Source organism: Rhinoderma darwinii, chromosome 6 (genome assembly GCF_050947455.1).
Source record: "Rhinoderma darwinii isolate aRhiDar2 chromosome 6, aRhiDar2.hap1, whole genome shotgun sequence".
NCBI lineage: Eukaryota > Metazoa > Chordata > Amphibia > Anura > Rhinodermatidae > Rhinoderma > Rhinoderma darwinii.
The window spans coordinates 26,868,552-26,882,200 of NC_134692.1; the positions used below are offsets into that span (position 1 = coordinate 26,868,552).

Consider the following 13,649-nt stretch of genomic DNA (forward strand, 5'->3'; position numbering starts at 1 on the left):
AATACATTTTGCGCAGTATGAGGAGTTGTGGTTAGATGATTATATACTACGGCTTGTATTACGGTATTATATCTATTTATATACTGAACAAAAAAATATTTCAAAGGCACTGCTGGCAAAATTTAAAGGGGCAGTCCACGACCTAATCTCTTGCTCTATATAGAACATTATTTAGTAGCGGGAAATCTGTATTAACTTCTTAGATATATTGTATACAATTTCCTTCATTTATCAAAACTGTCTAAAAGTGGGATCACAACACGATCTTTCAAATAGCCGATTAACGAACAGTGGTTTGAAAATAGTGGCTGAGGATTTAATAAACATTTCCGGATGGGGAGCGCCATTGTTGCCTAGCAACAACTCTCACGAAAGTCATATGCTGGGAACCAACACCTGGGGTGCATGTCACTATGAGCAACAGTTACAGCTATTTCCACAATGACAATGATGTTAGTGGCAGAATGATCGATAAATGGCAATTTTATCTCTTATCATCAGTAGTGGTATTACATCTCAGGACCTGTAGGCATGGATTTTTTTCCGCTTTAGACTCCTCCGATTAAGTAGGACAAACCTTATTTCATGTATAGTTTTAAAATATTTGTCTTAAAAAATAAAGCAGAACATTGCGGTGCGTTGTTTACAACATTGAGCGCCCCCTACAGCCTTCTCCATGTCCCTCCCTGGTTAGTGTAAAAGGGCCTTTAAAACAAAACGGTATTTGGTGACTTTGTTCAGGCAACCAATCACAATGCAGCTTTCATTCTACCAGAGCAGTTTAAGAAATGGAAGCTAAGTTGTGATTGGTTGCTATGGGCAACAAGGCCAGTTTTGTTGTTTTCTAGGCTCTAAGATAAATCCATACTTTGTTTCTGTCAGTGATAGTTTAAGCTTTATTTTATGTATATGTGACATTTCTCCATTGTGTTCTGAGGTGGATATTAGAACAGGAAGGCATATGGAAGGCATTAGAGGAGTGCTGCCCCCTGTGTCCTCTGCAATGCACGCTGTTCGGCTACTGTTACTCGAAAGAAATAGAAAGCAACTGAGACGTTAGAATGTAAAAAATATTAGTCACTGCTCCTGATATTCTCTTGCATGGATATTCGCAGACGGTTTTGTGTGAATATTAAATAGATCATAGTATAGGACGACAATTGCAGCACACAGAGGCATGAATAACAATTCCATAGCAGAGCAAATTTATAGGGAAGCAAACTGTGTCATTTACCCGGGTCTCCATTTTCTTGGAGTTCCTTTAGGACAAAACCCCTAGGAGTGACCAAAATTTACATTGGCCCTTTCAATGCCCTAGATCACAAGGGAATTAACAATTAACTTTTTTACTACCAAAGACCACCAAGGATTACAAGAAAATCTGTCTAAAAATGGCAAGCGGGGGCTGTACTTTGCTTGTTGCCCATTTTCTATAAAACTGGCCCTGTTCCCTATGTATGTATACCTATTAATAGAATTATTCCTGACTTCCAAAGGTGACCATATGCTATGAAGGACTTGTCCAGCATTAGATAAAAGGGTCTGCTTCTATATAGAGGGTGGCTCCAATGTTTACATACAGTCGAGGCCATACATGAGGAGAGGTCCAGCAGCCAAAGAACCTAGAATTTTTATTAAAAATTAAATAAGTTTGGTCTACAGCACCGTTTCTTTGGGAATAAAAATAAAAATAACCGTAATTCCAGAAATCCTGTTTAAAGGGGTTGTATGATATAAGAAAAAAACAAAACATGACTGCTTTCATCCCAAAACAGCACCCCCATAGGATGTGTCTGGTAATACCAAAAGTGGTGCTGTTTATGAAAGACAGCAGCCAAGTTTTTCTAATCTCAGACAACCAATTTAACAAGATATTCCTAGAACTTCTTTATTATTTCTGCCTATACTAAAACCTCTGGAAGTAACTCCTTTACAAACTGAAATACATCAGGGAATATTCAGTAACTGTTCCACCAGCGCTTGCATATGCCTGTGCATACAATCTTGACCGCAGAGTACAGAAACTATTCTGTCTTCAGCACATTTTTTGAGGTCAAATATGAATACCACCATGCTGCTTGCGGGAATCCCAGTTTCCTAGAACAAATTGACTCTGCAGATTTATCCAAACTTACTTATATATTAATTTAGTGTGTTCATGATTGTACTTTTCTAGAGCTTAATTGTTGTAAAGATCTGAAAGATCTATTTCTCCAGCATAACATGTTATAGAGCAGGGGGAGATGAGCAGGTTGATAGAAAGGTTTGTGGGAAAAAAGTACAGTATAACCTGAAATTTCTTCATTTAAGTCCCTGCTCATCTCTGGGTTTATGAGTCTGGAGGGCGGTTCTACTTAATGATTGGCATGATGGAAAACATACAAAAGATGGCAGACAGGTGCCTGCATAAATATAGCGTACGTACAAATTTTTTACTTCGTATCTATCTTAAAATAACTCTTCTTTTATAAATGTGCTCCATTGTTTATCCTACACCCCTCGCCACGCTCCCTTTACCTCCTATACAGTTAAGAGTAAATAAAGGAAAAAGTAAAATCCCTTTCATCAGGTCTAGAAAATGTACTTATAAGAATAAGGGGACTCAGTTAAGGAGGACTGGTCACCTCTGCTTACAGGCTGTAGTCCTTCCTGATTACAAGCGGGACAGCACTTTATTCTTTTGCTGTTTTCCTACATGTCCCATGATGCTTTGCTTTTCTCTCTGCAAAATTATCACCGCCCCCAACAAAACCCTCTGCCCGTCCTCCTGTATTTTTCCGCTGCTAGTCTGCCTACAGTTTACTACGTCACAGTCTTCTACCTCTCTTCCTCTCATAAATGTGCCACGTTTCATTCAGTGCTTCACCTCAACTGAAAAACGTGGACACTTCTGAGGTGGTAAAAAACTGCACTAATGTGACCACCAACTTTTTTTCTATATTACTGCAAAATCGGCATCAGCACCCGGCAAATCCTGGCCAGTGCCGATGCCCTCTGCTCTTGGGTAGGCCCACTCGGCATCTGGGTGCGTTACGCTGCCGTTATGTCTCCTCAAGGAGCAGAATCCCCGTCCAGAGCGTTGACGATGCTCTGTCCATGGATTCTGCTCCTGGAGTAGTTCCTGTCATCACTATCCATATATGGACAGTGACATCAGTGGCTTCTCCAGTACCAGAATCCCCAGCCAGAGCATTGCCGACGCTCTGGCCGGGATTCTGCTCCTGGAGAAGCACCCGACGTCACTATCCATATATGGACATATATATTTCCTGACCAGAGCATCAGCAACGATCTGGTTGGGGATTCCACTCCTAGGGGGGGCACTATCTACAGGGGGGTCGTCGGTGGCACTATCTACAGGAGGGCATGGGTGGCACTATCTACAGGGGGTGTGGGTGGCGCTATCTACAGGGGGTGTGGTTGGCGCTATCTGCAGGGGGCTGTGTGGCGTTATCTAAAGGGGGCTGTGTGGTGCTATTTTCAGGGGTCTGTGTCGTTATCTGCATGGGGCTATTTGGCGCTATCTACGGGGGGTGTATGTGGCGCTATCTACAGGGTGTGTGTGTGTCGCGCTATCTACAGGGGGCTGTGTGGCGTTATCTAAAGTGGGCTGTGTGGTGCTATTTTCAGGGGGCTGTGTGGCACTATCTATAAGGGGGTATTTCGCGCTATCTGCAGGGGTCTGTGTGGCGCGTTCTACAGGGGGTGTGTGTGGCGCTATCTACAGGGGTTTTGTGTGGCACCTATCTACAGGGGGCTGTGTGGCGCTATCTACAGGGGGCTGTAGGGATTTGCAACGTCACATAAACCCTGTGCATGCATAGTGATATATTTATGCAGGGAGCTGGGTCATGTCATGAACTACAGCCCCTTTCGGTCACATGGTGAATGATGCACCGACACGCGTGAAGTAGGAAGTACTTCAATGTCACGTGTAGTGGTGTCGGTGCATCAACAGAAAAGGAAAACTACAGAATCAACAGCTCACATGACCGCTGTGGCAACAGACTGCATCTTTTCAAAATGAAATATATAGTATATTGAAAAGTGTGTTTATATGTAGTGAAGTAGTATTTAAGAAAACATTTATGTAGCGGATAACCCCTTTAATGACAAAATAAAATGCACACAATGGCGCAACATAGGGCATCAGTAGGTTAAGTGGAGAAAGGAGTAGAGTTATGCTCACCCAGAAGTTGTGTAGTACAATAGTTGAAGCTGCTTGCCGCAGGTCCGTTCAGCCAGATTTCGTCCCACCAGGTAAACAATAGAAACAATAGGCAAAAAGATGTTCCTTTAACGGCGCTGTAGCGTTTCTATTACTTGCACAGTCTGACACTGATCAGCACTGATTGGACAGTGTCAAAGTGTGCAGGGATACACCCTATTGACAAGGGGAATGGTAACACCCAGTAGTCAGTTTATGCATGCATTTCTAAGAAGAATATGAGAGAAACGGCCCAGTGCAGTGTTCTGAGAAAATAAGTTCTAGCATTGTTATTTCATGGGGAATGCAAGTATTACATAAACAGACGTGTCAGTAGAGCTGACAGATCCCCTTAAAAACAGCCTAGACAGCCTCAGAAGAAGCAATGTTTATTTTTTTATTTTTTTAAATCAGAGAATTACGTTTCTCTTTGCTCTGTTTTTGGTTCCCGGAAACTCCAGATTATAATACAAATTTGTGTTTGAAACAAATGCAGGATTATGTGAATTTTTATTATATCTAATGTCATATTAAAGAAATGTCACTGTATTTACCTAGCACTTTGCACTCTAGTATTAGGAGCTGGCAGTCAGTGCAGGGGTGGAGGTGCGGGTGATGCTACACACTACAAGCAGCACTGAGGTGTAGGAGGCGACTAAAAATATACAGTGCTAAAATGCCACAAAACGACCAAGAAAAGTCTAAGGGTATGTGCACACACACTAATTACGTCCGTAATTGACGGACGTATTTCGGCAGCAAGTAGTGGACCGAACACAGTGCAGGGAGCCGGGCTCCTAGCATCATACTTATGTACGATGCTAGGAGTCCCTGCCTCTCCGTGGAACTGCTGTCCCGTACTGAAAACATGATTACAGTACGGGACAGTTGTCCTGCAGCGAGGCAGGGACTCCTAGCATCGTACATAAGTATGATGCTAGGAGCCCGGCTCCCTGCACTGTGTTCGGTCCGGGACTTGCGGCCGAAATACGTCCGTCAATTACGGACGTAATTAGTGTGTGTGCACATACCCTAAACGTGATGCAGAAGGTTTAATGTGTTGTCTTTGACATTAAAGGGGTTGTGTGGGGACCAAAAATGTCAGCACTTTCAGTGCAGTTGTCCTACTAAATGTTTAATTTAAGAAATTTGTTTAGTCAAAAATCAATTAAAGGGGTTATGTGGGGAATAAAAATTATTATCAGTGTACTTACGGCAGTATGTGAGTACACTCGCTTATGTACATTCTGGTCCCCCATTGCGCTGGTTCTGAGATTATCATAGATTTTTATAGCGCTGCCGGGGGACCGGAAGTCTAGTTGCACAGCCTTCTTTGATGATGATACGACTCTTCGTCATGCGACCGACCCCGCTGTACTCTATGTACAAGCAGGAACAGTAGTACAGCAAGTACATAGTGTACAGCGGGGCAGGTCACATGACGAAGAGTTGTATTGTCATCAAAGAAGAATGTGGAACTAGGCTTCCGGTCCCCCCGGCAGCGCTATAAAAATCTATGAAAATTTCAATTAGCGCAACGGGCGACCGGAATGTAGATACTGCAGTGAGTACACTGCTAATTATTTTTCTTACCCACATAACCCCTTTAATTGATTTTTGACTAAACAAATTTCTTAAATTAAACATTTTGCAGGGCGACTCCACTAAAAGTGCTGAAACTATTTCCATAATTAAACTAATTATGCTGGTATCCACTCCTTACTGGAATAGCTCCGAATACTTAAAATAGAACTGCTACACAAAAAATGTCAGTCGACAGATTTAATCTGGGTCCTTGCTGTCATTTGGCAGGCACATTGTAAATATCTGACATGCCTGATCATCATCTATAACCAGTGAACCACTTCTTCACACCACTGTCAGTTTCCATGGTGACAGAGTTTGCATCAAATTTTCCCAATATGTCTGCCAAGTGACAACAACAGCCGTAGCTACAGCTGGCCATAAATGCACTGAACAATCGTAGAAACGACCGATAACCAGTGTTCATGCCCAGGAGCTTAGATATAGGTGATACAGAGGTAGCCATAGCACCAGAGCCCAAAGCCACATACGAAGACACCAGTATAGATAGCACATGTAGTTGGGGAGCCCTGTTACGGAATTTGCTCTGGAGCCCGGGAGCTTCAAGTTACGACTGTTCATGCCAATAATATGTGTCTATGGTAATAAAAGGATATTTTAAATAATTTATTGACATGTAACATTTTATGGCGAAGTAGTCACTATTAAGGCTAGGGCTCCATGGCGTTGATGTCAAATAGCGGCATTACCACAACTCGCTCCGTGATCTCAATGTTTTCCTATGGTGGAAAAAGTTACAAGTCACGATGCAAGTCACGTTGCGACCTGTTGCGACCTATTGCAAAAAATGTGAAGATTACTTTTTTACTCTCTATGTGCCAAAATAGAAAGCCCCTATGTAAAAGCGGCTCCAACTCGGGTGTACACGTAATGCAATATTTTCCCTGCAGCGAATGGCCAGCCGTGGCTTCCATCGGTGATAACAGCTGTTCACCAGGGGTTTGAGAAGCTGGACCCAGGGAAATTAGCTGATCACTGGGCCGACTTCTATTTCAAAAGGGTTGTCATCATGAAACAAAGCAAGCTTTAACAGTACAACATCCTAATTCCTATATTGTTTCTTAAAGGGCAACCAAACTTTCAAAAAACTTCTGACATGTCATAGTAACATGTAACAAGTTTTTATTGGTGGGTGTCTAAGCACTGAGACCTCCACCGATCGCTAAAACGAAGCGGCAGAAGGCTTCAGGGCCGCAGAAGTGTGTAGGCTTTTCTCGGGTAGCCGAGCAATTGGCGTACGGGCTCAATAGAAAGTCTATGAGCCCGTACTCCAATTGTTTGGCTTTACGAGAAAATTAGATCACAAACTAAGCGGCTCAGCGCTCACCTGAGCGCTTCTGCCGCTACGGTTTAACGATCGGTGGGGGTCTCAGTGCTCAGACCCCCACCGGGAGAGCAAGGGTTTAAAGGGAAACTCCCTCTAAAACTGATTTCCAAGTGAGTTGTTGTGAGATGATCTGAAATCATGTTGGCTGAAGGCACCGCTGTTTGCTCTTCCTCTCTGCATAAAAAGTTATAACATTGAATTCTCCTGGACGGTTGCATAGCAACAGTCCAGGCATGCATTTGGTGACAAGAGTAGATCTCCATTGTTCTGTCTGATCTGATGTTGTCACTGAGAAGTATTCCAGGTCTCTTCATGTTTGTAGAAGATGATGTATGGCTATTGTAATATAGTCATCTAAGTCCCTTTCAACAGTTGACTAGTGCACTGCCTTTCTGCCAAGTTATTGCTACTTACATCCAGATGGCAGCCAAGTATAGAATTGTGAAGGGGATTAAATCAGGGAGTGATGGGTAAAATGTCATTACACTGTAAGATTTTTTCCCTGTAAAGGTGTCGTGTTTAGAAAACCCATTTTTAAATAGTCTATTAGGGCATTTTGAGTTATTAGATGGGGTTCCCTCATTCAGGACCAGCATAAATTATCCAGTATGCATACAAAGAGCATCTATTGCTCTGGAGGACTCAGCCTGTCCGTGCATTACAGAGACAGACAATTGACATCAGTGGGCACAATGTAATGCCTCACTTACCCTTGTGAGGCAGTGCAGAAGAACTGAACCCTTGCTGCTAGGTTCCTTGCAGTTTACTGGTGGTATAATCAATGGGCCTCCCTGTGATCAGCTTATATTAGGGGACCCTTCTAACAAACAAAAAAAATATCCAAAGCAAACAACCCCTTTGAGGCTCACAATACATAATGTTGGGCAGAAGTCTATGTTCTCCATCATTATTATGTAAATGATTTAGTACTAAACATAATGTTCTCGCTGACTAATGTCTCTTCAGTTATGTGAGTAAGATTTTCCTGCCATCCTGACTTCAGAAGTTATGAGTGACCTCCTCTAGTGAGGACAAGATCCATTTACTGAAGACAAGGTACTGAAAAAGAATTGCATGTATCTGTGAGTATTTATTAGAATTAGTGGTGGGAAAGAGAAGAAAATATGGGCACTATATAAAACAAAGATCTACTGTAGTTTTACCCAGGAATTACCTATTGTATCAAGCTGATTTTCCCCATAATCATTAACATAAGGTTTAAAGTAACATTTCTTTTGGGCAGATTCCAACATTTTTATGAGCTGACAAAAACCTCAGCTACAGAAATGAGTCTGTTACAACCATTCTGTGTAGCCGGGAAGAAAAAGGAACACAAAAGCTGTATTCTGTATTAAAAAGATATTCAGATTCATTCGTACATACAATAAGAAGTATATGGGCATGGGCATCCACAGAGGTGAGAAGACTATATAGCAAAGATTATAATGGGGTTCCCTTCTGGTGCTCATTAAAGGGGTATTCCCATCATTGAAACTTAAGGCATATCCAAAGGATATGCCTTAAATGACTGATAAATTCGGGGCCCAGCCCTGGGACCCGCACCTATCTCAAGAACGGGGGTCCCCTGTGAGTTATGGAAACAGAGCAACATAGTGAGCTCAGCTGTTTCCATAATCCCGGCCACCACTTCATTGAGTCTCTACCTGAATGTGGCGGCCAGCAGCCACCTCACCGGGCAGGGACAGGGTCGGGGGACGCCCAATCTCGAAATAGGTGCAGGTCCCAGAGTCGTGACCCTTATCTATTAGACATTTATGGTATACCATTTGAATATGCCAGAAATGTCTAACATGTGAATAACCCTTTAACACCACAACATCCCTTTTCACCTGACAAAGAAGGACTTGTTGTTTGCTCCGCATCTTCTTTCTATGATCCTCGGGTTAATATCCCACACTCTTGTTTGTAGGAGAAGGGGAATCCATGCACAGTTTCTCATCACCATTACAATAAGGGATGCAGCCAACCCGTTCTGGGCTCCCTCTCTCCAGGTGCCCCATGGCAGCTACACCATGTTATGCTAACTGGGCACCATGTTAAACTACAAATGAGTACGTAGCTTCTCCCAATTTACGCCAGTGGTTAGCAAAGCTAGACCCACAGTGATCGGTTGATCGATAGGCAACTTTATTCCAAAAACTGATTGTCCAGATGGGATATTCTCTTTAATATATTCCCCATTAGCTTCCATAGATATGTGCATTTCAATGCTACGCTGCAGAGAAAAGAAGAATTGATATTGCATTCTCCATCCCGCCAATAGAAACTGATCACAGGAGCAACCAGTAGCAAAACTCACTGCATACAGCTGGTTACTACTAGACAACTTGAAAAGCTGTTATTGAAAACAGACAGCCCCTTTAATTCTACCGAACAAAGGAAGAGAATGTACAGATGGAGTACAGTTTGTTGCAGCAAAATTACACCATAGCTGAGTGCTGCACACTTTGATAAATTCTTCTTTGTAAGTAGTGCAATATATTCTAAAAAGGCGATGCACCTCTAATACATAAAAAAGCAAAACTAATACCTAATGGCTATTATATTTTATATCTTATGATATGTCATGTCAAAACATGTACATGTAGAACAGTGCCCCAAGTGGCCAACATGCTCATAGCAATTAGCAGAATTTCCAAATGAATAACATGAGAGGAAACTTCTCTGATAATGACAACACATTATACAAATATGAACAAACTAAGAAATATTATAAGTATATTAAACCAGAAGCAGATAACTGTGGGTTGTAACTTTGCTTTCTAATATTTCTATCAGTGGCTAAAAGGGAACAGGATCTACATATGATGGATTTGTATTGAGCTACTGTACTGTTGCAAAGTTGCATGTACACATTACATTCCTTTCAGCTGCCTGGTCCTTTTGGATGAGGAATTGGTAATTTTCACAGCTGATTCTATTGTAAACTCCCTGAGAAATGACGACAGTAAAGTCTGGTAACTCCCTGCACCATAGGAATTAATGTGCGCACACCCGAGCCAAACGGGCCAAATTATTTACAGCCTGCAATTATCTTATGTGTATGGCCAGATTACTTTATGTCCTTAAAAATGAATAATAAAATAATAGTTGTATTTTTTCTATCTATCTATCTATCTATCTATCTATCTATCTATCTATCTATCTATCTATCTATCTATCTATCTATCTATCTATCTACCTAGCTATCTATCAATTATTTATCTATCTAACATACAAAAATGGCAACAGCACTCTGCGAACACCAATGCCCCCTAAACACTATAAATAAATATGCATTACTGCTGAATCTACTTACAATAGTGAAGTTCTTAGCGCACATTATGATCAAATTGTGTGAGCCCACCTGCCACGACAAGGAGCCCTCTATAAGGTGGCTCCCTAATGCTTCTCATACACCCAGAACTGGGACTAAGCAAACCTCTATCTATCTATCTTTCTATCCGTCTTTCTATCCGTCTGTCTGTCTATCTATCTGTAAAATACATGTTGCAAATAAAATTATTTAATTTACCATAAGACCCACTTACCTGGTTTAAGAAGTACAATCATTACTATAGGTACTATAAGAACAATAGCTGCAGCTATGACAATGATCACTTTTAATTGAGCCTGAAAAAAACAACACATAAAATCAGCAAATAACCCAATGCAATGGAATTAAATATAGAATGGCTGAAATATCTGCCGTCAAGGATGATACAATTATTACATTCTAGAAATTACAAATTCTCAAATACCAACAAATATAAAGAAATGTAAATTCCTTAAAAAATGTTGCGACTTGTGGAACTCACCTTCATTCTTACTAGAGGAAACCAAGTGATTGCTGCTAAGAATTGCTTCTGAATGGTTGTGAAATGCCAACGTGCAGGAAGTTTCTTTATGAATCAGGATTCCTTCAAAACACTGCAGATTTTACTCAATACTTTGAAGCATTTGGCAGCCTTTGGTGATTTTAAAAAGAAATTGAAAACAGATTTTATGGGCGTATTTTTGCTTTTGGGAAGAACAGTGGGTGTCTCCAGCTTGGAACCAAACTTCTGTGTCCAGCAGAAGTTGAGCTAAACTTCTCGTCCACCTATGACTCAATAATTTAATTTAGAAAAATGTGCAAACAGGTCAAATCTGCTATGTTGTACAACATCTGAAGTTTCCAAACTAGGTGACCGAGGAATCTTAGAAACAGCAAAAAGCAGCAGTTTAGTAGAAAAAAAGTTTGTCTGTTTCTTTTTATGATTCATTTCCTGCAAAAATAGGATTGCATGTCATTGAATACTGCATTGTAATGAGCATAGAATTCACAGCGGACAGTTAAGGTCACAAAACATATGTAAGGTAGATGTATATACAGGCACAGTTGGCTTCCTATATTCATGTGTGTGTGTGTGTGTGTGTGTGTGTGTGTGTGTGTATAGGAGAGACATGCAATGTATATACACCATTCAGCCATAACATTAAAACCACCTGCCTAAGGCTTTGTTCACATCTGTGTCGAGGCTCCATTCAGGGGCTCCGTTGGAGCTTTCCGTCAGGGGAACCCACGAATAGAACCCTGACTGAGACAAACGGAAACCATAGGTTTTCGTTTGCATCACCATTGATTTCAATAGTGACGGATCTGGTGAAAATGGTTCCATTTTGTCACCGTTGTGCAACAGTTCCGTCGTTTTGACGGAAGCAATACCGTAGTTGACTGACGGAAAGTTCCGACAGAACCCCTGAACGAAGCCCTGACGCAGACATGAACGAAGCCTAATATTGTGTTGGTCCCCCTTGTGCTGGTAAAAGAGCTCTGGCCCGTCAAAGCATGGACTCCACAAAACTTCTGAAGGTGTCCTGTGGTATCTGACACTAAGACGTTAGCAGCAAATCCTTTAACCCCTTCCCTCCTCAGCCCATTTTCAGATTTTCACTTTTGTTTTCTCCTCCCCACCTTCCAAAAGCTATAATTGTTTTTATTTTTCCGTCTATATAGCCATACGATGGCTTGTTTTTTCCAGGACAAGTTGTAGTTTTTTATGGCACCATTTATTCTACCGCATAATGTACTGGGAAGCTGTAAAAAAAATATTTGCGGGGTGAAATGGGCAAAAAACAGTGATTACGCCATATTTTTGGGAGTTTTGTTTTCACTGCATCCTTCAGGTGGTAAAAACGACATATTCACCTTATTCTACAGGTTGATATGATTACGGCGATACCAAATTTATATGTTTTGTTTTATGTTTTACCACTTTTAAAAAATAAGACCATTTGCTAAATTAAAAAAATCTTTTGTGTCGCCATATTCTGAGAACAATAACTTTTTTATTTTTCCATAAATTTAGCGATGTGAGAGCTTAAATTTTGCGGGGTGAATTGTAGTTTTCACTGATATCATTTTGGGGTATATGCGACTGTTTAATCAGTTTTTATTGAATTTTTTTGGAGCGCTAAGGTGACCAAAAATTAGCAATTTGCGTGTTTTATATATAAATATTTTTTTACGCCATTCACCGAGCGGGTTAAACAACGCTATATTGTGATAGTTTGGACTTTTACGGCCGCGGCGATACCAGTTATCTTAACATTTATTTTTTTTAACATTGATTTAGGGGAAAAATGTGAAAAGGGGGGTTTTTTGAACTTTTAATACTTTATTATTTTTGGAACATAACAAAAAACTTTATTTAACTGTTTTTCACTTTTTTTTATTAGTCCCCCTACGGGACTTGAAGCAGCGATCGTTGGATCGCTTGCATGATATACTGCAATACTAATGTATTGCAGTATATCGTGATTCTCACAGTCTTCTTTGAAGCCCTGCCGGAGGCAGAGCTTCAAAGGAGTACAAAGATGGCAGACATGGGGGCCTTTGTTAGGCCTCCAGGCTGCCATAGCAACCGTTATTACCGGCCGATCGCACCACAGGAGGGGTGCAATGGTGTGTTTGAGGGGGCGCCCCCCTGATTTTAACACTTTAAATCTTGCGATCGCGATTGATCACTGCATTTAAGGTGTTTTTAAAGTGTTAAACGGGCGGAATCAAAGTGAACTTTGGATTCCGCTCGTTGCAGGGAGGTGTCGGCTGCGTGTAACATAGCCGTCATAGACTGTGCATGGAGCGAGCTCAGCCCGTGAGCTCGCTCCACACTTCCCCTTAAACCTCATCACATTGTTACGTGATTTTGCGTTAAGGGGTTAAGTCCTGTAAGTTGGCAGGTGGCACATCCACAGATCAGACTTGTTTCATCAGCACATCCCACAGATGCTCTATCGGATTGAGATCTAGGGAGCTTGGAGGCCAATTCAACCACTCAAACTCTTTGTCATGTTCCTAAAACTATTCCTGAACAATTTTTGCAGTGTGGCAGGAGCATTATCCTGCTGAAAGGGGTCACTGCCATTAGGGTATACCGTTGCTATAAAGGGATGTACTTGGTCTCCAACAATGTTTAGGTAGGTGGTTCATGTGAAATTAACATCCACATGAATGCCAGGACCCAA

General features: G+C 41.4%; 1 protein-coding gene across 2 annotated transcripts in view; it reads right to left on the reverse strand.

The window, feature by feature from the left end:
- Positions 1-11,010, reverse strand: part of LOC142656217 (prolyl endopeptidase FAP-like) — an 87,143-nt gene extending 76,133 nt beyond the window's left edge. The window contains exons 1-2 of one of the 2 annotated variants that reach the window (XM_075831102.1): positions 10,958-11,010; positions 10,691-10,772 (exon numbers count right to left, since the gene is read on the reverse strand). In XM_075831102.1, the coding sequence (XP_075687217.1) occupies positions 10,691-10,772; positions 10,958-10,963 (88 nt within the window). In that variant the 5' untranslated portion in view covers positions 10,964-11,010. Of the gene's footprint in view, positions 1-523; positions 670-10,690; positions 10,773-10,957 lie in introns of those variants that run through there. The other variant, XM_075831103.1, reaches the window with a different exon arrangement.
- Positions 11,011-13,649: the final 2,639 nt, after the last annotated feature.